Raw genomic sequence first — 25,146 nt, forward strand, 5'->3', positions numbered from 1 at the left:
CTGGCAGCCATGGGAATGCTGGCGTAGGGAGCGTCGCGAAGGTGCTCCCGCCGTCAGACATGCTTGGTGGCTCCCGGGCCCCCCGCCCCACAAAAAGGGGCCGAGGTGTGGGGCACGGAGGCGGCTCGGCTGCAGCAGGGGCCCTGGGCTTGGCTGAGCCGGGCCGGGGCAGTGCTGGGGCAGCGCTGGGCTGCGACTGCGAGCGGACCTCCCCAGTGGTCCCTGCAGCCCGACGCCACAACCCCGGTGACAGTGACGGTGACGAGCTCTTCCCCGGGGCTGCAGCGCTCCTGACAGCCTGACACCACGTTTGCCAGCCTGTGGGTGCTTCCTGACAGCCTGAGCCGCACTCTCGGGTTTGGTGACATCCCCGGCAGCCCAATACCACGCTTGCCATAGTTTGCTGATGCTCCCTAGCAGCCTGACACTGCGCTCTCTTTAACATGCGACCATGTAAAAAAGCAACAGCTCGTTTGATTTATGATACTTCAGAACAACTAAGATTCAATTGCTCCGCACGTCCCTGGCTCTGATTACCTCCTAAATGAGATAAACTGATGGCAATTTATCCCCAGACCTCACCAACTTTCCCAGGATGCTAACCTGAGTCGCTCGTGCCCTGCACACGCAGGTTTGGGCTGGGCCCACCCCAAGGCAGCCTGGCTGCAGCCCGAGCCGCCTGCCCCTCAGCTCTTGTGCCTGGACAGCACCGCCAGCCAGGCTGTGATGGCAAGCTGAGCCTGGCCCCTGGCGTGGCCACGAGGTCTCCTGGCAGGAGTTTTGGTCAGCTCCTGGAGGCAGTGACTGATCCCTGCACTGGCACGGTGCTGGGGCAGGCTCCTGGGGAGTCCTGCTGTCCCCTGGGCTGTTCCCCGTGTCCCTCCCAGGGTGGCATTCCTACCAGCACCGTCCCTGCCGCAGCGCCACGAGCACCGGAGGGATGCCCGCGTGTGCCAGCCTGGCCACAGAGCGCGGCAGCCCTGCTCTGTGCACAGCAGTTCTCGCACTTTCACCGTGTTGACTGTGTGAAAGCAAAAAGCTCAGCTGATCCCGCTGTGAAAAAAACTGCTGGTAAATGTTCAAAAGCAGCTAAAAAAAGATTCAGTGAAGAATCAGACGTACTTGTGGACACCAGCCCGTGACATAAGTCATTGATCATGCCCGTGATGTGGGCATGCCTCTGCCGTGCCCTGGTGATTCCTCGCAGCCACGTCCTCACCGCTCCCTCCCCATCGCCGTGCTGGAGCAGGCTCAGCAGCCCCTGCCACGTCCCAGTGGCAGTGCTGCAGGTCCCTGGGCAGGTCCCTGGGCAGGTCCCTGGGCAGGTCTCTCTCCTGCTCCCCATTCTGGTGCCAGAGGCTTCTGGCAGGAGCAGCGGTTGTGCGCGAGGTCTGCGCAGTGACAAATGAGGTTAGGTAACTGACACTTCACTGGGAAATGACGTTCCGTGTTGATAAATGTGAGGTAGTGCACATTGTAGGGAAAAAATACATTACTCCAACGCATGGCAGGGTTCTAAATGATCAACCCCAGACAGGGCCTGGGTATCACTGCCCAGCACAATGCCATGGTCAAGGACCGGGACAGGGAGTAGCAGAAGACATCCCGATGCCCTCGGACACGTTATATGGCACGGCACCATCACTACATGCAGTCTCAGTCACTCCACGACCCAAGGACACTGACAAATGGGGAAGGAAAGCACAAGTGGGCATGTGTCTGAAGTAAAGCTTCCTGTGGAATGACAGAAAAACGGGGAAGGCTGGACTGGGCAGCCAAGGCAGGGGGCAACAATCAGCTGTCCTGATTACAGGGTCTGCGTCACCGCCTTATAAAAGTGTACCTGTTTGTAATTACTTTCTCCACTAAGAAATTGTATTTAATTTTGTGTAACTTTACATCTCAGTCTCTGCACCTTCTTATGCCACCACCAGCTGTGCTGAATGGACCCTTGGTACCAGACTTCTCTCTGGCAACACCAGTCCTTCACTTCTCAATCTTCTACCCAGCAAGCTGAATACTTTAATATCTACATCATAAATACATCAACCACCCCCAACTGCATTTTGGGACCTTCTTTACAACTCTTTCCAGTATTTCCAAGCTCTTTTGTAGTACAAATTACAGGGTGAATCACAGCACTTTGGCACACACTTTTGTAGTCTCATGTGCAGGTGTAAGATCACTGCACACTGATATCCCACTTTTCAGGTATGTACAGAACACATCTCTCTGTTGGTCAAGGTACTGGACTGAGAACTGCAAACTGAGGACAGACCTGGGGAAGGGCAGTGAAACCTCTGAAGAGTCAACATCTATCCGTACTTAAAAAAGTACCAGCTTAACAACATGTAAGTACAAATCCTACTTCTTGCTCTCTGAGATGCTCAGGATGTCTGAATCATCCACCACGAAGGGAAAGTCTTCTCTAAGGTCTGCGCTTTTCAGGTGAAGCTCAACTACAACAGAAAATACTGAACAACAGAACTGCTGAACTCCCCTGCAGATCAGCACCACAATATTTCTAGGAGGGAGAACTGATGAAGAGTTGTTCTAGCACAGGAAACCTGGGCACTGTTTACAGGCTGAGCTGTGATTTGGAGCAAGATGCCAGGACAGCTGCAGCGTGTGTTGTTAGACATAGGCTAGGCTCTGCTATTTTGTTTTACAGTGGTCATTCGTTTCAAAAGCTTGTACTTAATCCCTTTCCCCATCTTTAGCCATCCCAATTAAATCCTTATTTTGGTTTACTACAAAAGCATATCGGCTGCTGTGGGACACAGTGACTGAGGGCAAAGCCAAATCTTAAAGCCTGAGGACTGCATTTTCCACAGCAGCTAACCGTAGGTGTAGGCTTTGGAGAACGTGGTTGCCGAATTCTTCTCTACCTGGACAAATACAGATGACTTTTCACAAAGCTCCCTGCCAAGCTTCAAGTCCCTCTTCAGAAATCATAGAGAAACCAACATTTCTCAACAGAAAAACCATCAGTAATTCTCACATAGGCAAAGCAACACTTATACAGCTGAAGAACTATACTTCTTCAGCTGGTTTCCTGAAGCAGATGAACTTTTCCAAAAAACCCTCAGCTTGAGGCAGGTGGACAGCACAGGCCCTTTAAATGATGCAAGTGTGGCAAATTTACAGGCAAACCGTTAACAGGCTTTATGGCAGAAACTGTCTGTACACCTTCAGCAGTTAAGCACACTTGAACTATATGGTGTGCTCCCAGCTCTCCTAACACAGTTAGTAATTACTGCTGCCACTAATAGTCTGTGCAGTCACAGGCACGATGGCAGTCCTGCAGGCACTGCAGGTGAGCAGCCCTGGGCAGATCAAGCAGGGCTGCTTGCTTCTCCCTGCCAAAGCACCAGCCAGCTCGGACTCGGAGTGCCCCGAGCCCCCCGCCAGGAGGTGTTGGTGCCCAACGCACTGAGCTGCCCCCGGGGAGCAGACCGCCTCGCCTACCTTCTGCTGCTGTGCTGGGGCCATCAGGCCGAGTGGTCCCTGTGCTCTTTTTCCTGCGATGCTTCTTCCTGTTCGCATGCGGTGATGGAGGCGGCTCCAGCTTGGGGCTGGCAGCGTTGGAAATGTTCGGGCTGGAGCTGAGAGAATCGGCGGTGCCGTTAGCTGGGGACAAAGACAAAGAAAGTCACGTACAGCGAGACAGGGGCGGCCCGCTCCTCCCAGAGACAAGCAAGTGTCCTGGACACAGCGGCAGTGCTCTGCCGGGCTCAAAACCACCCGGCCCCACGAGGCAGGGCAGGAGCCACACACAGCCCTGCGGCAGGAGCAGCTCCAGCAGCCGGCCCAGCTCGGGGCCAGCTCTGCAGGGTCAGCCCGGAGCTGCTCTGCACAGGGACTCAGCTGGGATGGGCAAGACGGGGACAGCGCTGGCACCAGTGTGTTTGGGGCAGGCCCCCAGGGGCAGCCTGACAGGGCACGCTGGCCAGGACATTACCAGCGCACACGGTGCAGTGGCAGCACCCGCTGGGCGATGCCTGCACCCTGAGAAGGGGCAGCCCGGGAGGTGCTCGGGGCCCTCCAGGTGCAGACCGCAGCCCCGGGACTCACAGCAGCGCTGTGGGAGCACTGCTCCCCCCAGCACCGCTCCGCCAGACGGGGTGACTGGGGTTGCCACACTCAGGAACCTAAGCATGATGGTCTCAATAGGCTTCCGATACGGAGCTGAAGAAGCTGCATCCCCAGCAGCAACGCACCAAATTTATCCTCAATCATACTGTTCCTTACAATTAATAGCAGAATTAGAAACAATCAGGGAGCTGCCTAATTACTGTCAATTAGAGCGCGCTAATCAAGCTCCGATCACACACACACACGCTGCCGCTGCACTCACCATTAAATGTCAAATTTCATTAGAGACCAGCAACAAAATCAAAAGCCTGACATTCAATTTCAGCAGCACACACAGCGCAGGCTTCCAATCAGCATAAAAATGCAGACTCCGGGGAAGGCAACGAGGCGCAGGAGCCCTTGCTGCACTGTTAACCCTCTCCGAAATGCACTCCTGTCTCTCCAGCATCCACCTACCCCCAGGGCACGTCTGGACACCCTGCTCCCATCCCGCCTCTGTCCTGGGCAGCTCTCTACGATAACCTGGCATCTCCCATCACGTCCCAACCTCCCATTCCCACTTTTGATGGCACCTGAAAGGAAGAAAGCAATCACGGTGGCTAACAAGGGCAGCACCCTCCAGCAGCGGGGACTGCCTGTGACTTGGCAAGCCCTTGTGCCACTCCAGCCTTGCCTCCGCTCTCCGTTTTCAGCCCAGTTCAGCCAGGCTGGCTCCCAGGGACTTGGTCCATCTCGCTGCAGTGAGATGAAAGCCCAGCAGTGGGGCAGAGAGAGCTACAGATAGTCAGGAGCTGCCCCATGCAGAGGTCTGGGTGCAGCCGCTGCCCCCCTCACACGGCTGGGAGAGGATGTGGTGTCAGAGCTTTTCCATCTCTGGTTTCTGCTGGATTTGACACACGCTATCAGGGTGTTTCTGTTATTTATCCACAGGGAAATAGCTCACCCTTGACAATTAAGAGAGAGAAATCTAATAAAATCAGAGTTCATTTTATAAATATGTATTACTGATGCTGTTCAGCAGGACTATGTGTGGAGCAGGTGTGAGGCACCTTCATCTCCCAGCCTGGATGTCAAAGGGGACCTGAACTTTCTTGTCTGAGGCTACCCGTGGTGCATCCAGCCTGACTCTGCTGCCCACCTGCTCATGACACCCCTGGGCCAAACCGTACACCACTGGCACCCTGCTCCCCTCCAGGCTTCACATGAAGGTCCTTCTGCAGCTTCCACTAATGCGCCTGCAGGCTGCAACGAGCCCGACACCTCCCACGTCCCTGCTCTTCTTACAGCCCAGCAGCTGAAGCCAAAAAGCTGGGGGCTGGGGGCTGCCGGGGCCCGTGGCAGGGGAAGGGGCAGAAGGAAATGTGCACCCTCCAGATCAGAAATGGATCTCTCCCCAGCAGGACAGCAGCGAGCTCTGCCAACCCACCCTAGGGTTTCCAGGCACCCATCTCACCACGGGAACCCCTCCGTGTGCACAAGCGGCACCCTCCTGCTTCCTCTCTCCAAACCAGCTGGCCTTACGGCAGCCCCGGGTCCCCCCAGGTGGGCTGCAGAGGCTGCCCAATAAAGGACAAACAAACGTGCACCAGGGCACGTCTGCGCTGAGCTGTACATCTGCCATCAGCTTGCCAGGGTGCGAGAGGAGGAGGCAGCACATCTCGAGGAGCAGGCAGCCCACACCCTCTGCATGCACCCAGGAACCTCTTTAACTCTGAGCAGAGAAGCGTTGCACATCCTGCCCTGCTGCGGGGAGCTGGAAATCCAGTGCAGAGGTTGGGCTGGGGCTGTGCAGACCCTGCGACACGTGGGTGCAAGGGGCACGAGGTGGCTCAGCGGCGTGTGCCAGGCACGCTGCTCAGCTCGGCCCAGCTCCACACACAGGATGCACCCCGCCGAGGGTCCCACCTGCCCCCCAAAATGCTCCATCCCTCGCAGCCAGCACAGCCAGCAGCCTGCCGGGCACGCAGCCCAGGGCAGGGCAAGAGCCCAGGGACCACTCTCTGCTCACTGTGCCCCAAGGCCAGGGCTCGCTGCAGGGCTCTGCTGGGCCCCAGCCCCTCCTCGATGCCCCCCGAGCTCTGCAGACAGGAGGCTGGTGCTGAGGTGTTGGCTTTCCCTGCCGGTGTGCCAGGGACAGAGTCAGGAGCTGTGAGCAGATGCTGATGCTGCCCCAGGAGGTTCCCAGGACAGCTGGGCACGTCGCTCCTCGTACCTGCAGCCCCTTCAGCACAGCTCACCCAGTGACACCCCTGGGTGGCTAACACAGAGCAGGGCAGGGCGAGCCTGGCCCTGGGGCACAGCAGGGCACAGCAGAACCCACGCAGAGCGGTCAAGAGGCCACCAGAGCTCGAGGCACAATTAGCACAAGTTGGCATTTCACCCCTCTGCGTCACGGGAAGAGGTGGCAGCATCTCAGCTCCGTGCGTGCCCGTCAGTGGCTGCTTTGCATGAAAGAGGCAGTTCGCTCTGGGGATGGGGAGCAGAGGCTGGCTCACAGTTCCCTGACACCCCAGAGAGAGCCAGGGTGAGCAGAATGCAGAGCGCAGCCCTGTGGGGCCCTGCCATGGGGCTCGGGGGGAGCATGAGGGCTGCCAGGAGGAGCAGCCCTGCAGGCCCTGCACAGGGGCTGTCTGGGCAGAGGCTTGGCTGTCCAGAATTCACCTGTGCAAAGGCAGCGTGTGTGCCGACAGCAGCACTGCCCGGCCGCCCCTGTGCACCACGGCTGACCTGCGGTGGCTCGGGGCCCTCCCGGCAGCCCCACAAGAGGTGGCTGCCGCCTGCGGGCATGGCTCCCGCAGCGGGGCTCAGGCCGTGGGGTGCCCTGTGCCCCTGCCCGGGGAGGGGGACTGCCCGTGGGGCTGCGCCCGTTCCCAGAGCAGCGCAGGGAGCAGCCCCCCCGCGCCCCACTCCTCGGGTGCTGGAGGAGCGGCGGCGGCCCGGCTGCACCCCGTGTCCGAGGCGAGGGGCGGGGGGGCTGGCGGCACATTAATGCTCAGAGCTGCGCCCTTCCGCTCCCGTCGCCTGCGCTGCCCCATCAGCAGTAACAGTCTGATTAATTCGCTTCCAGCAGGGAGCTGATGGGGCCAATGATGGAGCCGCTGCATCAGGCGCGCTGAAATTGATAGTTTTTCACAGTTACAAATGAGGAGCCTCCTCAGCTGCAAATGGCGCCCGCACAGTCGGACTCCGGTAATGATCATAAAGAGGCTCTCTTTAAACTGCGAAAGCCCCTGGGACCGAGCGGGGGGGCGGCTGCCGCGCTAATGAGAACTACAAGGGGCGAGCAGGCATGGAAATGGCTCCTCCACTCTTGATGTGCATTTAACTGCTTTTTTAGTGCGGCGGCAGAGCCAGGAACGAAGGAGTGATGAATGCAGCACAAAAGCATTTATTTTCCAATTCGGCAAAGTGGCTACGTTGGGAAATGTATGAATTATTTTAATTCACTCAACTGTCCTGAAACATCACAGAGAGCGAGTGAGCGTGGGGGGAGGGGGCGGGACGCGCTCAGTGTGTGCACAAGAGACAGGAATTACTCCTATTCGTTCAACTGCCCCAAAACCTGGCAGAGGGGGATGCTGACGAGGAGCGGAGATGGGGGAAAGCGATGGTTTCTCCTTGCGCAGTGAGGCAAGAGGGAGGCAGGCAAAGGAAAGCGGTCAGAGCAGTCCTGCCGCGAAGGAGAGGTCCTTGCTTCACCATGCCCTGTGGAGAGCTTCTCCTTGCAGCCTGGACGCTGCCGGCTGACCCTCATGGTGGTGGGACAGTCCCAGCACGCTCCCAAAGGCTGCCTCTGACACCCCTGCACAACTCCTGGGCTCAGGACTGCCCCGTCACCTGAACAACCCTCCCCGCCTGCTGCAGCTGAGGGAACGGGGCAGGAGTGCTACTTACAGGGGTTGGGGCAGCTGCCGGGGATGGCCACGGCCTCGTTCCACTGGTCCGCGCTGGAGACGGAGTAGGAGCGCTGGTGCATGCCGTCAGGCTTCGAGCTGAAGCCCACCAGGTTGATGCCGCTGATGGAGCGCTCCGAGTGCAGGGAGGTGCTGCTGGTGGAGTGGGGAGCACCTGCAAGAGAGCCACGAGGTTAGCACAGACCAGCTGCTGTTCGGGAAGAAGGACACAATGGAAGAAGGCAGAGCTGTCCTGCACCCGATGTGACACGTCCCCAGGTGGCCCTGCGTGACAGGCTCTGTCTGGCTCATCTCTACCAAGTGGTGCCAGCGCATCACCCCCGGAGGTGACAGGCACTGCCCAGCACACAGCACTTCTCAGAGGGACACCCAAGCCAGTGGATCCCACCTCGGGGTTAGGGTTACCCAACGTTGCTGGTTCCCTACGTAGGGTTCCCTACATTGCTGGGACGTGCAGACAGGCGTCCTGGCACGTAGCCTCCCCCTCCAGCCAGCTTTTGCAGTTGGAGTTCACGGTGCGCTTAAAATCTCCACCATAGCCTCAGGCACCTGGCCAAACACCAGCCCACCCCACAGCCCATGTGCCCGTCCTCTCTCAACTTCACTGCCTGCATGTCCCTAGAAAAAACCCTGCCTGCCTGGAGGCATCAGGAGTGAATGGAAAATCCCATGGAGGACATCAAAGGGACAAGCAGGGGAGCAGACATCTGTAGGGATCGCACATGGGAGCACCTCTTCCCACTGGCTGGAACCCCCCTGAGCTGCAGCTCAGGAGCTTGAACCCCCAGGAAAGGAATGTTTTGGGGACCACAGGCAGCCATAGAAGACAAGATCACTCACAGATTCAGAATGGGTCAAATGTTTCCGGATTACAATATCCACAATTTCTAAGGTACTACACAGATACCCCTGCTGCTGGGGCTGCAGGCAATCTGTCTGGGAGGAAGACTCTGCCCCAGGGGGACTGATCCAAACCTGCCAACTGCAAGCACTTTCCTACACCTTACCCTCTCCTGCATTCAGCTCCAGCCACTGCCAGAACAAGCGCTCTGGGAGCTTGGGGCGAGTGAACTCTTTCGTCCGTTTCCCTGTGCTGACACTACCTGTCCTCTGTCCTCCTCCCATGCCTGCAGGCGCAGGTGCTGAGCTGGGGCTCCCAGCCCAGCCCTTGTGGCTACGGGCGAGGGCAGGACCGAGGGCAGGACCGAGGGCAGGATGTGCTGAGCAGCTTCGGCTGCGGAGCCCTGCGGGTGAGGAGAGCCCGCAGCCTGCTGCTGCCACCAGGCTGGCGTTTAAACGGGGGCTGGTCACAGGAGCAGGCTGGAGGGCAGCAGATGAATCCTCGTGTGAGCAGATCCCTAGCTGGATCTGCTACAGCCAGGGTAGCTCATTCAACCGAGCCTGTGTCATGTAAAGCCAGCTTCATTTTGTCCTCCAGCACCTCAGGGCAGGACCTTCCAAAAACAGCAGGGCACTGTAAACTCCCCATGTGCTGCCCCAGGTTTTGTGCAAGAAGTTATGTTTCTGTTATGTTACTGTACAAGAAGTTATGTTTCTGTTGTGTTATGTCATTGTACAAGAAATTACGTTTTCTGCCAATTCCACAAAAACCTAAAAAATGTGACTCGACTGTCACCAGTCCTAGAGTGCTGCCTGAGGCTGCAGAGCACCAGAACTTCATCTCGGGAGGCCCAGACCTCTCCTCACAGCGGGCACTGGCTGCGCCGGGTGGCCAGGGCACAGGCTGAAGGCAGGGCGGGTGCCCCTGCCCTCTTCTCTGGCGCTCCTCGCTGCACAGCACAGGGGCTGCCTGCCCTGCCGGGGGTCCCAGCACCCCGCCGGGGGTCCCAGCACCCCGCAGTGCTGGCGCGAGGCCGTGGGGCTGGGTGCCCGTGGCCCCGAGCCACCCAAGCGCGGTGCCGCCGCCTTGCCCGCCTCCAGCCCCGCTGCTGCACGCTCCCCCTCCCTCCCTTGTTCAGCGCCACAGAAACACGTGTAAAACCATGACACTGACTTTGCCTCTAATTAGCCCTTAATTTACAAGACACACTCGGAAGGGTAATTAGCTGGCGCTCTGCTCCTGACTGCCGCATCCATCTCCTCTTGCCTCCTCGTGGGAGGGAGCCTGCTGCCACTGGAGCAGGGACAAGGCTGCTCTCCTGGGACCAGGAGGGGCTGGGTCCTGGGAACCAGGCTGCTGGGATGGGATGGGACGGGACAGGGAGAGAAATAGGGGAGGGAAGGGGAGGGGAGGGGAGGGGACAGGCTGCCCCACATTTCAGACAGTGCTGGCCACCCCTGTGCCAGGCTGCATGAAGTGCAAGGTGTGCATTGCACAGCCAGGGAGGGGAGGGAGGCAAACATCGGGGTGCCGCAGAGGGAAGAACCCTGCAGAGCCCCGGCGTGCCCCGATTTGCTCCCTGAGCACCGGGAGCGCTCCCCACTGCAGGCACGTGCCCTTCCACGCGGCACTGGGTTCATGGTGCCCCAGTCCTGACCACAGCCGGGGACATGTCACCCACCGCCACGGCCAAGCCACCCTCCAAACACATCCCATGGTGGGTGAGGACAGGCACAGAAGAGATCTGACAGCAGGGAGCGCCCTGCTTGCCAGTGGCCACCCCTGAGCAAACCACGTTGCTGGGGCAAGCAGCCACGGCTGCGGTGTGACCCGTGCCAGGCCCGCAGGACACGAAGCGCGTGCAGATGAAGATGTGTGGGAAACCCAACGATGCGCCCAGAGCCTGCACCCAGCATCAGACGCCCAGATCCGCTGCCTGCCTTGCCAGCAGCATGTGTCACGAAGGCACAAAGCTAATTTGAAAATTTAATTTTGCGATGACACGGTGCTGCTATGACTTCCAGGTACAGCATCCATCAAGCTCTGCAGTCTCTGCAGGAGATGCCTGAGCTTTCCACCAGGTGCCTGGACTCACCCAGCTGCAGAGGGCTGTCCTCGCAGCTCGGCTGCTCCCTCGGTTTGCTGACCTCTCGGCCGCCAAACTCCAGCTTGTCTCAAGGATCTGCAAGTCGGTCCCAGCAAGCCTAGAGCTCTCCAAAATCACACTCTTTGAAAGTGACACCACCAGCAGTTGCATGACAAGCTCCTTTTAAATCAGTCAAGTGAAGTGAAAGGTAAATAAAAGGGCTACATGTAAAATACTAACTGCGTCTCTGAGCCAAAGTCCCGGGAACTGAACTCTCCGTGACCCTGCCTACAGTCCCTCAAGCAAAGCTCTTCCAATCGCTGTTTCCTCAAAATTCAAAAAAAAAAAAAAAGCCTAATTGATGACATAGCAGTAAATGGAAAATGACCTAAAAACTGAACATCATTTTTCACAGTGTGGAGCATGGCAGATGGGCAGCCTCAGTAAAACATTAGTTCAGTGCAAACTGGAAATTCTTCATTAAGGTGCAGACACAGAGAACTGAGGGAAGGTGACTTAGCACAAATGGGTGCTGTCAGTTGCGAAGGAGATGCTTGCAGAGTCACTCGAGGACCTTTGGACAAATCTCATTTCATTTTTTCAACAGTGATTTGGCAAAATAATGCACAAGTTCTGGTGAAATTTGCTGGTGACATTATGTTGGAAGCACTCCCAGGACCAAGAAGATGAGGATATAATGCAGGATTTGAAAAGTGAGCTAACAAAAACACAACAAAATTTATTTAGTACAAAGAGCAGAGATATGCACCCCAGAACTAACAGTCCTGATTCAGAAAAGCCTGGGAAATATGTACTGGTTTCCACGGGATTTGTATTACACCTTGGTGGCAAGAACATCTGCACTGGTCTGGGCTTCCTGACTGACACCACTGGAGCAGGAAGAATTCTGCGAGCACCACCTACACCTCACCGAGATCCTCAGGCACAACCTACCACCTCGGGAAAAAAATAATTCAAGCTGCAACAGGTACAAGCAGCAAAAGTGACTTTCCATTCCTTCTGACTCTTGTAGCCTACCTGCCCACATCCTACATCCTTCTGTCCTGCTCTGCTACAGACCGCCAGCAGAAACAGCACAAAACGGACGGACACGCTAAGTCACTTATTTTTTAATAGGAGTAACACTGAAATACCTACAATCTTGATAGCCCCACTCAGGGAAGGACGACGTACTTATCTTCCTTGAAATACAACAATGTGAGCAGCACTGAAGAAACCAAGCTGTGACCCACCAGCTCCACCCTCCACCACTGTCCAACACCTACTCCTGAGTAAGCTCACAGTGAGCCACATCACAGACTCACAGAACTCTTGATGCTGTCAGGGTCCTCAGGGTCCCTCTGGTCCCAGGGGTGCTCCAGCAGCCCCCGGAGCTGGTGCCCAGCCCCAGGGGCAGGCGCTGCTGGAGCTGTGCAGGGAGCAGCCCCCAGCCCCTCTGGGGGCAGCCTGGGCCAGGGCTCCGGCCCCCACCCAGCATGGTCGTGCTGCTGGGGGGCAGGGGGAGCCTCCCGGGCTCCAGGCTGGGCCTGGGGCCTCTCAGCACCTCCCTGCAGGTGCTGCCGGCCATGGCTGGGATCCCCGGAGCCTCCTCTGCTCCAGGCTGAGCAGCCCCAGCTCTCCCGGCTTCTCCTCGCAGCAGAGGGGCTCCGGGCCCTGTGGCATCTTCCCAGCCCCACACCGGGCTCTCCTCAGCGTGTCCAGGTCCCTCCTGCACTGGGGGCCCAGCACCAGACCTTGCACCCCAGGGGTGTCTCACCAGCACGGAGCTGAGGGGCAGGGTCCCCTCTGGGGCAGGGTCCCCTCCCTCTGCCTGGGGCAGTACCGGCCCCCAGGCAGCCCGGGGCTCCCTCGGCCTTCCTTGCCCAGTGCTGGTCGCTGGCTCATGTCAGCATGTACCGTGAAATCTGAAGGCGCAGACCTCTGACCCGGTCACTGCTGTCTGGAGAGAGCTTCACTCTGTTCCTGTGCCGGAGCTGTGTTCTGGCCCTGCACAATTAGTCATGGATGGGGTCATCATCTTTGCCTAAGCAGGAGACTGGGCCTCATCCTGTGGATATAGCTTGGCCTCAGTTCTGTGCGCGTTCATCATGTCTCAGCTGGATTATCCCAAAGTGCTATTTATCTGCGTGTGAAGTCACCACCAGCACTGGCTGATGCCATGGTGGCAGCTGTTTTTGGCCATTTCTGCAGCAAAGTCGGGAGGCTGGCCGGACACCCCATCTTAGCTCAGCCTGCTGGCATGCTCTGCTGCCCCCAGAAACACAAACCCACTGATCCCCCGACATCCCCACCCAGGGACTAGGGCACGGCTGGCCGGTTGCCTGTGGTTATGTTTTGGGGGGACTCCCCGGCTCTCCCGGGCTGACGTGATGAGTGGCGGCTGCGGCGTGCAGGAAGGGTTTGTTCGAGGGGCCCAGGTGTGGTACAAAGTGAAAGCAGCATGAGCAGGGCAGCAGCCTGGGAAGTCCCCTTGCTCTATGGCCAAGTACAGCACAGGCCTTGGCCCTGCTCTGGCGCAGGGAGAGGGATGCCTCCTCCACACACCACAAAGAGGCAGCTTTGCAGCAGAGGCTGCAGGCCATAAGGTATGAGATGGTGATGGAGATGTCCCAGGGAGGGCACCCTGGCGCTGAGCAGACCTCACTTTGTTTTGCACTGCAACAGGCTAATAGCACTCTCGGCACACCACTAGGAGCTATCTGCCAAACCCTGTCCGAAAGACCAACCGTTACCACCTCCCATTAAACAAAACTTTAAGGTACTTGCTGCCAAGTGATCACCATTTATCCTCCCTAAAAGCTAGAATTACTGAAAGTCACACACGTGTAATGACTCTCAGGGATTCTGTTGGTGTCTGCAGCCAGAGCACGTCCCAGAGCCTCCTCAGAAGCCACGTGCGTGGTACAGCCGCAGAAGCCCTGCACTCCAAGCAGGGGGCTGGATGGAAACCCACCTCCAGCTGGTGGGAAACTCCTCAGTTCCTAGAGGCCAACTGGTTCTTGAGGGGAAGCAAAAGCCAATGAGCCTAGTTAGGCTGCCTGCCTGTGAAATCCCTGCTGGTAAGGACATAATTCACCGCTTCCCATCAATGGGCGGTCAGCTGCCACGCGCGCAGGAATGCAGCTATCCTGGGAGCACCCCACGGCTGCCTTTCTCAAAGCTGCCCCCACCCCTCCAGTGCACGTCCAGAGCCAGAAGCATCCACATCAGGTTGGTTTTGTGAACCACACAGTACCTGCTGCTTTCAGTTCCTTCCTCTTGAACTATTCCTACTGGTAACAAGACTGAAACACACCAAGATACAGACACGTCATTTGAAAGACACAACAGCAAGGTCTTCTTGGGAGGTGGCCACAACGCCAAGCAAGCACCTAGACAGCCCCACAAGCCTGGTGGGACATGATCTGGGATGACAGATGTCCTTCCCAGTTCTGCCAACAGCGAATGTCTGTGTGAAATCACTGATCCAAACTGCAGGCAACTGAGGTTTCCCAGCCCTGCTTCTTAGCAAGGCCATCAGGATCTGCCAGCTTGCACACAGTGGGAGCCACTGCCTTTCACTGGGCCTCACAGATGCTCTGACACAAGCGGAATCTCCCTCCTTTCTTAGCGAAGTCTTTGGAGAGCACATTTTTGGACATATGCATGTGGTAAGGGGTTATGTAACAGCCAGCTCCGACCAGCACTGCCCTGTGCTGGGAGCAGCCGCCAGGAGAAACAGCTCTGCACAGTCCAGACGCCTCTGTGAGGACCTCACAGGCATGTGAGATCAGCCACGGCACCTCACGCTGACACACTAAACTCATCTTTGGTTCAGATGGTGGCTGCTCCGTGTGCAGTCAGCAGGAACCCAGCAAACTGCAGAAGCCTGCAAGCAGGAATTAGCTGTGGCTGCTCCCCAAGCCCCTCAGACCCCAGGAGCACTCCATCAGCAGGGGAACGGTGGGCAGCTGCAGCAGCTCGGTCCTGCTCCAGCCTGTGCCCTGCCCACACCGAGTGCCCAGCCACAGCACACAGAGCCTGTGGGAGCACAACCAGGTACCCGTGGGCACCCCGTGAACCCAGGTACCTGTGGGCACCCCGTGAACCCAGGTACCTGTGGGCACCCCGTGAACCCAGCCTGGGCAGCAGCTGCACAGCACTGGGCAGCGTGGTCAGAAACAGCCAGGAGCAGACCTCGGCTGCCTGATCTTTTCTGCATAGCGTAAAATTGCATCACGAGTCTTCCATTAATTTACTCCTACAACATATCTTTTAGAAAATCTTCTCATCTTGATTATGATATTGTCAGTGACAGAGAAATCACAGTAACTCTTGATAAGTTGTTCCGATGGTTAATTACTCACACCGTTAAAATTTGCACCTTATTTCTAGTCTGAATCGTCTTGCTTCAGCTATCAGTCATTGGATCTTGGTATATTTTTATCTAATAAAGAGCTCTCTATTATCAAATTTTTGTTTCTATATAGGTACTTACAAACAGTGTTGAAATAATCTCTTAACCTTTTCGCTGATAAACTAAGCAAATAGAGCTCCTTGTTTTTTTCATTACAAGGTGCATTCTGCAAGCATTTCATTGTTTTTACAGATATTCTAAGCCTTTTCCAACCTATTGGTTTCAACCTCTTACTGTGAACACCCAAAATCCATGAGCTTTAGCCCTCTAGAAGCCCTCCCAATCCCCAAATATACAGTCACAATAAACATTTGAGAAAGACCTTGACCAGATTTTCTAAAATTCCTGAATTAAATAATTCACACTTGCTGATTCAAACATGTCTAAATCTCCTACCTGCTGTTTAATTTGCTTCCTAATTACAGTTGGAATATGAAGAATTCATCATTCTGTGATAAGATACATCATCTTGCCTCTTCCCACATACCAAACAGAAGTGTTTACTGAACGTGTTTTTTTTTTTTTTTTCTTTATTACACGTTCTATTATCTCCATATAGTAATGAACCAACACTGTTTTTAGGATTCATTAGTTCCTAATAAACTTGAAAAAAACTTTTCACTGTTTTTAACTCTGCTGGTTACTTTTCTTGTAACCCTTGTGCAACCACCATGGTGTACGCTCCTGTAATCAGCAAAGAAGGGGGAAGGTGAGCTGAGAGAAGAGTTTCAAACACTAAATCCATCACTTAAATTCAGACGTTATTTAAGGTCTCCATGGAACATGCAAAAGATGAAGATTAAGAAGCTGGTAAGGCATGAACAGCGACTATTCTCATGATGCATGAGCTAAAAAATACCACAGCAGCCATCGCAATATTGAGGACAGGGCAGCCACTTCGGCAGAGGCCCACCAAGTACAGGGAAGCCTCAAGTCCAAACGCATCTGGTAGGGGAGAAGGAGGTGCTGCTGCATTTCCATGCTGCACCTCTGAGACCAGAAGAGGACAAAGCACAAGGAGGACACAGGAGCTGCTTTGAGCTCAGCGTTTGGATCTGTGCTGGAGGTGGAGCCAAAATGCAAGGTTTATCTTTCTGCAACTAACATGGCTATGGGAGAGAAGGAAAGCAAGCTTTCCCTTGAGGAGAAAGGCAGCAAAGATGACAAACCCAGGCAAAAGCCCCCACTCCAAGAAGCTCTTAGATGTGGTGTGCAGTGTCAGCTTCCCCATCAGCTGAGGCACTGATACCCCCGTGGAGAAATGGTGGAGAGCGGCACACAACTGTGGGTTTGCTGGTATTCCTATCTCGGTGGTGACTTTGTTTCTGTGTTCTTAATGAAGAACCCGATTTGCCAAATGTATCTAACCTCTTCCCTAAATCCAGCTGCTACTGAACGTAGTGGGGGATCTGGCTGGCACAAGGTGCACAACTGCTCTGCAAGCAATGAACCCAAATAAAATGGTGAAACAAACCTTTTGTGTGTCTGTAACCGGAGCAAGTCTGGGAACGTCAGGAGCTGGAATGCTTCCCACAAAGCCAAAAGGGTCACTTCGAGGACTGCTCATAATTAATCACTTGTGGCGGATGTTAGTCTGCAGAGCTCTGGCAAAGGGCTAAATGGCAGGAAAGCCTCTACCCGTGGTTCCAGCTGGCCATGCAGGACCACACTTGTGTTATCAATTATCTACCTACTGCAGCTTCCAACTTCTACTCAATGCCTACTGATTACTTTATTATGCTGTTACTTTTATTGCTTTTTATATACATGCATATACAGATACACAGATGTATGAAATATTTTAGCACGATACAGCTTATTCCCTTCCACTTGCTTTTGTTCCTGTGCATTCTGTCACTATCTGGACAGAGGGAGAGTGAACAGTTCACATCTCCTCTTAACCTAGATTAATATGTTCTTAAGCAGTGCAGCCTTTCTTTTAACTTTTTGGTAAATGTAAAATGTTCTTTTAAAACTCCTAATTATGCTCCACATTTTTTCTGTTTAAGTTCTTTCTCCCAAATGATCTGGCTCATAATTGCTTTCAGGGTTGTGAAATTGGCTCAGATATATATTTTTGCGTGCATGCCTGTATCTGTGTGTGTGTCTGCGTGTTCAATACTCTATGTCTGATTTGAATTCTACTTTGCCTGAACACAGTACAACGGAGTCAAGGGTTACATGTACCTAAGTCACTACTGATTTTTAGTTTTGTGATTTGTCCTCCGTGCCTGCTTAGGTAAGGGTAACTACAGCATTTTCCACAGGGGCTGCACTGGTTCTTTGAATCTGCAGGATTCAGAAAAGCTGAGGAGCCTCTTGTGTCTCTTGCCCAAGTCCTCCAGTGATATCACCATGATAATGTAAATTACTTTCCAACATGTTTTAGTGAAATACTTCAGAAACTGTTTCTGAGACAAACAAACCAAAGTGCTGGGAATGAGAAACAGGGAGTGGATGAAAAAATCTTGCTTGTTTTGGTTCTCTCTTCTGGTCTGTTAATATGACCAGAGGTGTCACTCATTCTCTGTGTAAACCTGAAATCATAAGCTACAGAGAATGTATGTACAAGTTACACTGCTTAAAATACAAAACAGAAGAAATGCTGTGCAGCTGAAAAGTCCAAAAGAGATCACCATGGCTGGGGTGGGAGGCTGACATTAATGACGAGTTGCAATGCTACAAATCACCATTTGCATTTACAGTCTGCAGCAGCAAGCTGAGTCTGGAATAAACCTCAAGTAAGGAGGGAAGCAAACCCCGAACTCTCTGGGTTTGCTGCAGAAGCATGGACCTGCACAAACGTTGCTGCGAACGATGAAAAACCATCCCAAAGCATTTGCACACAGCTCACGAATGCTAGCAGCTGAAAAGACCATTTCAGCTTAAGCTAGAATTGCATTTTATTTTCTTACATAACTTCCATGTCTAAAGCTGTTTGCTCATAACATGTTTCATACACTCCCGCTTGTTTTGCCCACTGAGGCTAACACACAGTAACATCATGACCCGGCATGGACAGCATCATCAGAGCCTGAAGTGCTGCACAGGTCCCTAGGACCTGAGGCTGAAGGCTTCTGCCCACCAGACTGCGTAGAGCAAAGAGCACGGATCCACCCTGTGGCTCCAGGCAGAGCCTCAACAACAGGATTCATTCCTATGAAAAACTCTACTTCCAGCGAGCCCAGGATGGCAGCCCCTCTCCTGCGAGCAATGGGTTTTTGCACTGCCCCCCAGGGCACCTCCCTGCCCAGCACCAGAACAGAGCCCCAGGCACCAGGCTGTGTGCCCCTCAGGAAGAATCCTCTTCTTTGCAGCACAGGTGGGGCCTGTGTGGAAGGAAAAGAAGTCTGGAAGAGGAAAAGGTCCTCGGTCCTCTATGGAAGAATACCAGCTACCCTGTTACCCCAGCCTTCCTTGGCAACACTGGGCAAGTTATTTATACTGAGATTTTCACAGGTGGCTACTAATTATACTCTCTTCATTTTTCCAGGTGCCCTGTGCAAGACACCCCCAGCCAGATGTTCAGAAATGCAGAATGCTCATTGCTGCAACCGCAGCCGACGGGTCTGGCTCGCTTCCCCTGCGCCACGAAGCCGTGAGCCCATCTGGCTTCCCTCAGCACTTCCACCGTCCCTGGGCAGGGCTCTGATCATCAGCGTTTTGTTTGCCCTCTTCTTTTCTCTTCCCTGTTCCTCTCCTCCTCACTTTCTCCGAGGCCTTCTTCCCTGCTCAGCTCCTTTAGTGTTCTAGCAAGTAATAAGTGTATCAAGTCCCAGTAATTATCTCTAATTAGGGTTAGTGATTATACTGTTGGGCTGGAGAAAATCAATCTCTGGTTTCCCGTCAGGGAGGGCAGAGCCGAGGTGGGGGGAGCAGGCACTGGCAGCTCCCCCCGTGCTCCCCTTCCCCCAGCTGCTCCCTGCCCGGCCCCGCTCGTGCCCCCGGGGGAGGCAGCTGGGCACGGTCTCACCGGGACCAGGGGCAAACAGCCCCCCTGGCCCCCCGACGTGCTGCAGAGCCGGGTTGTGGTGGTGTCATGGGGCTGGATGCTCTCAGCAGCAGCGGCCACCTCTGCAGCACAGGGCTGCGATCGCGGGTCCTTCCTGGGGGGACGGCGGAGCACCCAGATCAAGGTGCTGCACCTCCTCTGAGCACGGGTGATGGATGGAGCCCACCCAGCGATGCTCTGCGGTCTGAGCACGCCTGCCCTGCCTGCTCCTAGGGACAAGGCTGCCGACTGCATGTGAGTCACACCAGGGCCAGGGCCTAAAGATCGTCTGTGGTGAGCGATGGGCCCGACTGGAGCTGCAATACACCACTCGGTGACTGAGAAGACTGGCCTTGCTGCAGGGCCTGTGTGAGTAGAAATGGGTGAGTAGTAACCTAGGGCTGACGAGGCAGGTGGCTGTGCAAACACACTTGACCACCCATCCCTGCACAGGTGCCGAGAGCTGGGCTGTTGGACTGGAGAATGAAAAAGTAGAAAGGTTGGGTATGCTGGAGGACAGCTGTGAGTGAGGGTGAAAACTGGGAGAGGACTATCCAGAGAGCCTGTCACACATCAAAGAAGTGGCCTTTTGAGAAAAATCACAGCGAGGAGGGTCCGTGATGTCCAGCCCGAGTGCAGGGAGCTGAGCGCTGTAACCTCCCCAGCAGCAAGGCTCCGGGTGTGCACGCAGAACAGAGGGACACGGGAGCAGCTTGCTAGAAGACAGGCAAACATGGAAGGGGTTCTGGACAGAAACCTCTACAACTGGCAGGTCAAAATTGAGAACAGCAGCCAGATTTCTGGAAAATAAAGCCCAAAGCAAGAAGGTGCTGCCCTTCTCCCCATGCACGTACAGAACCCTGGGCACGTGCCACGCAGGAGCTGAAACCTCACTTTCACGATAAGGAGACAGCTTTTATGGCTCCGAGAAATGGTGGGAGTGGGCAGCTCTGCTCCCAGGCCCAGTGCCAGGCTCACTGGCTCCACAGACAAGCCATGCTCTGAGGAAAGGAGCACGATGGCCTTACGGAAACCGAGAGCTGAAGCTACTTAACACACCGAAGACAGTTGGGTAATCGTCTCTCTGCGAACAGTAACATCTTTGCAAATGTCTGCAGACTCCAGAAAGGCTGGAAAATGGTACAGCAGCAATAATTTTTCTGTTTGACTGAATAGACTACCAGTATTTTCACCTCAGAGTTGGAGTGCAGATAAAATGGTCTGCACATGTGATGAGGATGGATCCTGGAGAATGCAGGCTGGCAGGCAAGACGCTGCTGTGGACTGTACACAACCCAGGTTTTCAAAACGGATCTCATCTGAGCGGCTCCGTGCTGCTCTGCCTCAGATACACCCCCACCTCTCCTCTCCTGGCTGGTGCAAGAACAATCCAATTTGCACAACTCGGTAACAACTTTGCATATTCATGCAGAGTCCAGGATAACTCAGCTGAGAGCTCAGTGTGCCTTTCCACTTTACAACCAACAGATCAGCAGTCTCAGCTGATGTACCACAGCATGCCCCAATTCAGACCTGCGGTGCTGGTATACACCTTCACCATTTCAGATAAACCTCAAACACTTTGCTTATCTGACTTCATCACTAGCAGAAAGCATTTCCTTCCTCCCACCAGGACAGAGTTAGTCTGGAAAAATCATCCAGCTGCCTACATACAGGCTAGAATGAGTCAGCTGACTGTCTGAAGGGAGACAAAACCATCCTAAACCTCAGGATGCGGTATGTTGCAGTACCATAAATACGACTGCCACCGTGACGTGGCACATCTTGGTAGCACCCTGTGGCAGCGGCCTTGCTCAGCAATTTCAGAAGCACGGCAACGCACCATCCCTCACCACCGGGATGCAGGGCACAGAGCACGCTGCAGTGCCAGTGCTGCAGTGCCCCTCCGGGAAGCAGCAGCGCTCTGCACAACCGTGCCTGCTCTGCGGATGGAAGAACCCAGAGACAGCAGCAGTCTGCCAGTCACTTGGGAGTCCCCAACCAAGAGACAACCTGGGTCGCTGCTGCAAGGGGGCCATGGAGCCTGGCAGCCGGCGAGGTGGCCCACAAATGGCCAGCCTCCAGAGACAGGGCTGGCAGCAGCTGGCTGCTCTGCCCAGCATCCCCCTGCACGTCCAGGGCACGTGCTGCTGGGTGAGAGCTGGGGACGGGCCGGAGTTCGTGGTCTCTGTAAAACACACAGAAAATGAACACTTTTACGATGTATGGAATACTGTCAGCCACCACAGACAGGTAATGGTGAATCCTTTCAGCAGGACGGGGCCCCTTGTCCAGAAATCAGTTTCCTGCTGGAGGCTGTGCGTGGACAGACAGCAACAGCACCTTACCTGTGGCCGCAGCTCAGCTCCTGCAGCAGCGAGGCTGAGCCCACAGCAGGCACCCTGCAGGGGGAGGCACTGGGAGATACCCTGCATTCCCTGCACACCCAGGTGAGAGTTTGCAGAGGGCAGGAAGGGGGCACTGGATCAGGGCCACTCCACCATTCCTGCTCCGCCAGGAGCTCTGGTCCTGCTCTGGGAGCGATGGCCTCGGAGCTCTGTCAGCATCTAGCCCAGGCCAGGGCAGCTCCCTTGGTTCAGGTGGCTGAGCAGTCTCTGAGCACACGACATGGATGCCTTCCAGGTGAAACAAAACAAGAACACGTGCTGTGGGATACAGCAGCACCTCACACCCGCAGCAACGGGTGCAGTGCAGCCAGCACACCTTCACCCACTGCTGCTCCACAGCCCCTGTCCCACTGCCTGCAGCACCGTGCGGCGCTGCGACCAACACATGGCACCAACACGTGGTGCCCACACGGCTGGAGAGGAGCTGGGGCCAGCACGCACCTGAGGGTGACAGGGCAGTGAAGTACCCTCCAGTCCGCAGGACCTCTGAAAAATGTCTTCCAGGATCAAGGTGCCCAGAAGAACAATGCAGAAGGCAGCAGGGAAAGCGGGGACAACCCAAGGTTACGGAGCTGAATGCTTCCTTTGGGGACCTGGGATCTAATCCATACCCTGCTGCAAAATTCCCAGTGCTACTGTTCAAGTCACTTATACCAACACTTGTCAAAAACAGACACTAATAATGTGTTCCTCCTGTTCTGAGTGCCCAGGTGGGGACTCTGAGGACTGATAAACAGGAGCTCAGTGCTCAAAACTACACTCTGAAGGGCTGAAAAAAGACTAAGTTCCTGGGGATAGAACGGCAGCTCTTAGGCTCCAAACTTGGGGCACACAACGGATGCTTTTGAGGATTTTGGATTTGTCTTCTCTTTGCCTCAGTTCCCTTTCTTCAGGAAAAAATAATAACAGCTGAGAGATCGGAGTTACAACATTTGGAAACACGAATCCATCGTAACTCTAGTGTACGCTTAGAAAATACAACCTCGAGCTGATCCAGCCTATCTCAGTCCTTTGGTCTTCCACCAGCTGCAAGAACCGGGCATCAAGGTGTGTAGGACCTGTCCTGCCTCACGTAATCCCTTTGAGCTCCTGCCGGATTCCTCCTCTCCCTGTGAAATCCAGGCAATTTCTAGCTTCTCTTCAATGCACAGCATTGAATGCAGTGGCTCCAACTTCACATTTTGGATGCATCCTCCTACTTGAGGCAGCCAGATAAACATTCGTAAGGCGTTACCATCTGAATGCTATAGTGAATTTATAATATTTATAATATAAATATGAATTTGTAGTATTTTATACATGATTCATGATGAAATGTATTAATTACAGATAAATTCTACTGAATCCCTGATCTGTGCTTCATCCTCAGACTACAAACAACCCTTCAGCCCATTACTGGGAGGAACAAAGGTCCCACAGAGAAGTGCAGAGACAAGGAGAGGTAGGCATACGCTGTAAGAAGAAGCGTGGAATGTCTTCAAGGGCCCCACACAACAAATTCCTGTGTAGCACGCAGAGAACTGACCAGCTACAGGCTCTTGGGCAGTAAGCTCCTTCTGAAGACACCAGACCTTGACTTGGCTTTCCCTGCCAGTCAGGGAGCAGCTGTACACACTGGGGGTGTTCTCCGTGCTCCCCAGAACCCACCACCTCGGGGCCTGATGCTCTGTGCCTATACCCACAGACTGCTGTGGGGTGGACGTGGTAAATTTGCTCAGGAAGCAAGAGCTGTGATTCTCCTAGGTAATGCCCAAGCGCCCTTTCTTTTGTATGAGATTATCAGCCCTGCTCTGATCTGGAAGAATGTGTTGTGCAGCCCCAAGCAGGAGAAAGGCACAAGGCAATCCCACCAGCCTCCTGTCTGCCATGACCCGCGCCACCCTGCTCTCTGCTGCCTCTTCTTCCCTCAATGTCATTGTCCCCCACGGCGAGCAGCGGTATGCCAGGGAAACAGGTTTTCCCTTTTCTTTGTTAATTCTTCCCTCATTACATTTGAAATTCCACAATCAGTGTGCACTGTAATTGTCGAATTTGATGCTAATGATTAATGAATTAAACATGGATCCATCAATTAGTCCTCAGAGAATAATTCTGCATAAAGCAGCGGATAATGTAATTACAGTAACAAAGATAATGAGATGTTAACATCGACGGAGCCCGACGTGACATGATCACAGCAGGCTCAGCAACCCCGGCCTGGGGGAGCCAATCCCTCACTCTGCAGAGGCAGAGCATCAGGGGGCCCCGCGCCGCGATGCTCCCCCGCTCCCGCGGCCAGCCGGGTGCCGGCGAGGCGCTCTCCTCCTGCTCGCCCCGTGCCAGCACGCTCCCCGGCTCCTGGCTCTGGAAGGGACAAGGACACGTGCTGCTGGCCACCAGCACAAGTCCTGCAGCTGTGTGGAAGCCCGGCTCTGGCTCCTGCCCCAGCACGGCTCCCACAGGCTCCTGTGCAAGCTCCCCTTGCCCAGCCGGCCCCCAAGGGACAGGCTCATGGGGTGCTCACGGGGTGCTCACGGTGGGCTCACGGTGGGCTCGGCTGCATGTGCCTGAGCAGCCTGGCTGGCTCCAGCATGGGGAGCTGGGAGCTGATGGAGGTACTCGTAGCTCAGCCAGAGGACAGCTGGGTCCTCGTCACTGCAGGGCAAACGAGGGTGTGGGGCATGAACGTGCACCCCAAGCAGAGCCTCCACCACCAGAGACAAGCTCAAAATGCTCTCCTTGGGCTACAGAACCAATACTACAGGAGGAGGGGAAGGAGGAGGAGGAGGAGGAAAATGAAAAGGAGGAGGAGGAGGAGGAAAAGGAGGAGGAGGTCTCTCACAGCCTGCCCCGAGGTACTCGACAAGACAAATCACGTGGCTGCTCTTCAGAGAGAAGAGCACCAAGTGGCATCAGCCCCTCCAGCTCTCCCCCCACACATAAGACTCGTGCCCTGCACTGAGCAGGCTTGGCACAGCTCAGCTTCCTGCTGGCCCTCCCCGAGGCACAGGCGTGATCCCTGCTCTCCCACGCTGGCAGCAAACTGGGAGGCTCCCGGGGAGCCCGGCACACAGCCACCGCCGTGCAGGACCAGGCAGAGCTGTCCCATCCACCCTCCTCCCCAACACCCTGCTCTGGCTCACGCACGCTTTCTTTGGTCTCCTCTCCAAGCCACCTAGCCCAGAACATCTCACTGGGGACTGCTGCATGAGCTCAGCATTTCTGCCTGAGGTGGAGCATCTGCACTGCTTCTGCCTGCGAGATCAGGCAGCGTTTTGCTGTCAGCCTCCATGTAGCTGCTCACAGTGACCTCAGCAATCTGCTGATTTTTCCCTGCACTTCAACTGCTAATTTGGGAGCAGGTTTTCCAGTGTCCAGCTGATTGGCATCCTTTTACACCACCCAGCTCCAATAA

General features: G+C 55.0%; 1 protein-coding gene across 1 annotated transcript in view; it reads right to left on the reverse strand.

Moving 5' to 3' along the window:
• Window positions 1-25,146, reverse strand: part of AGAP3 (ArfGAP with GTPase domain, ankyrin repeat and PH domain 3) — a 129,385-nt gene that overhangs the window by 11,183 nt on the left and 93,056 nt on the right. The window contains 2 exon segments of the mRNA XM_032182154.1: window positions 3,469-3,630; window positions 7,990-8,163. Coding sequence (XP_032038045.1) covers window positions 3,469-3,630; window positions 7,990-8,163 — 336 coding nt within the window.

This window comes from Aythya fuligula, chromosome 2, assembly GCF_009819795.1.
Source record: "Aythya fuligula isolate bAytFul2 chromosome 2, bAytFul2.pri, whole genome shotgun sequence".
NCBI lineage: Eukaryota > Metazoa > Chordata > Aves > Anseriformes > Anatidae > Aythya > Aythya fuligula.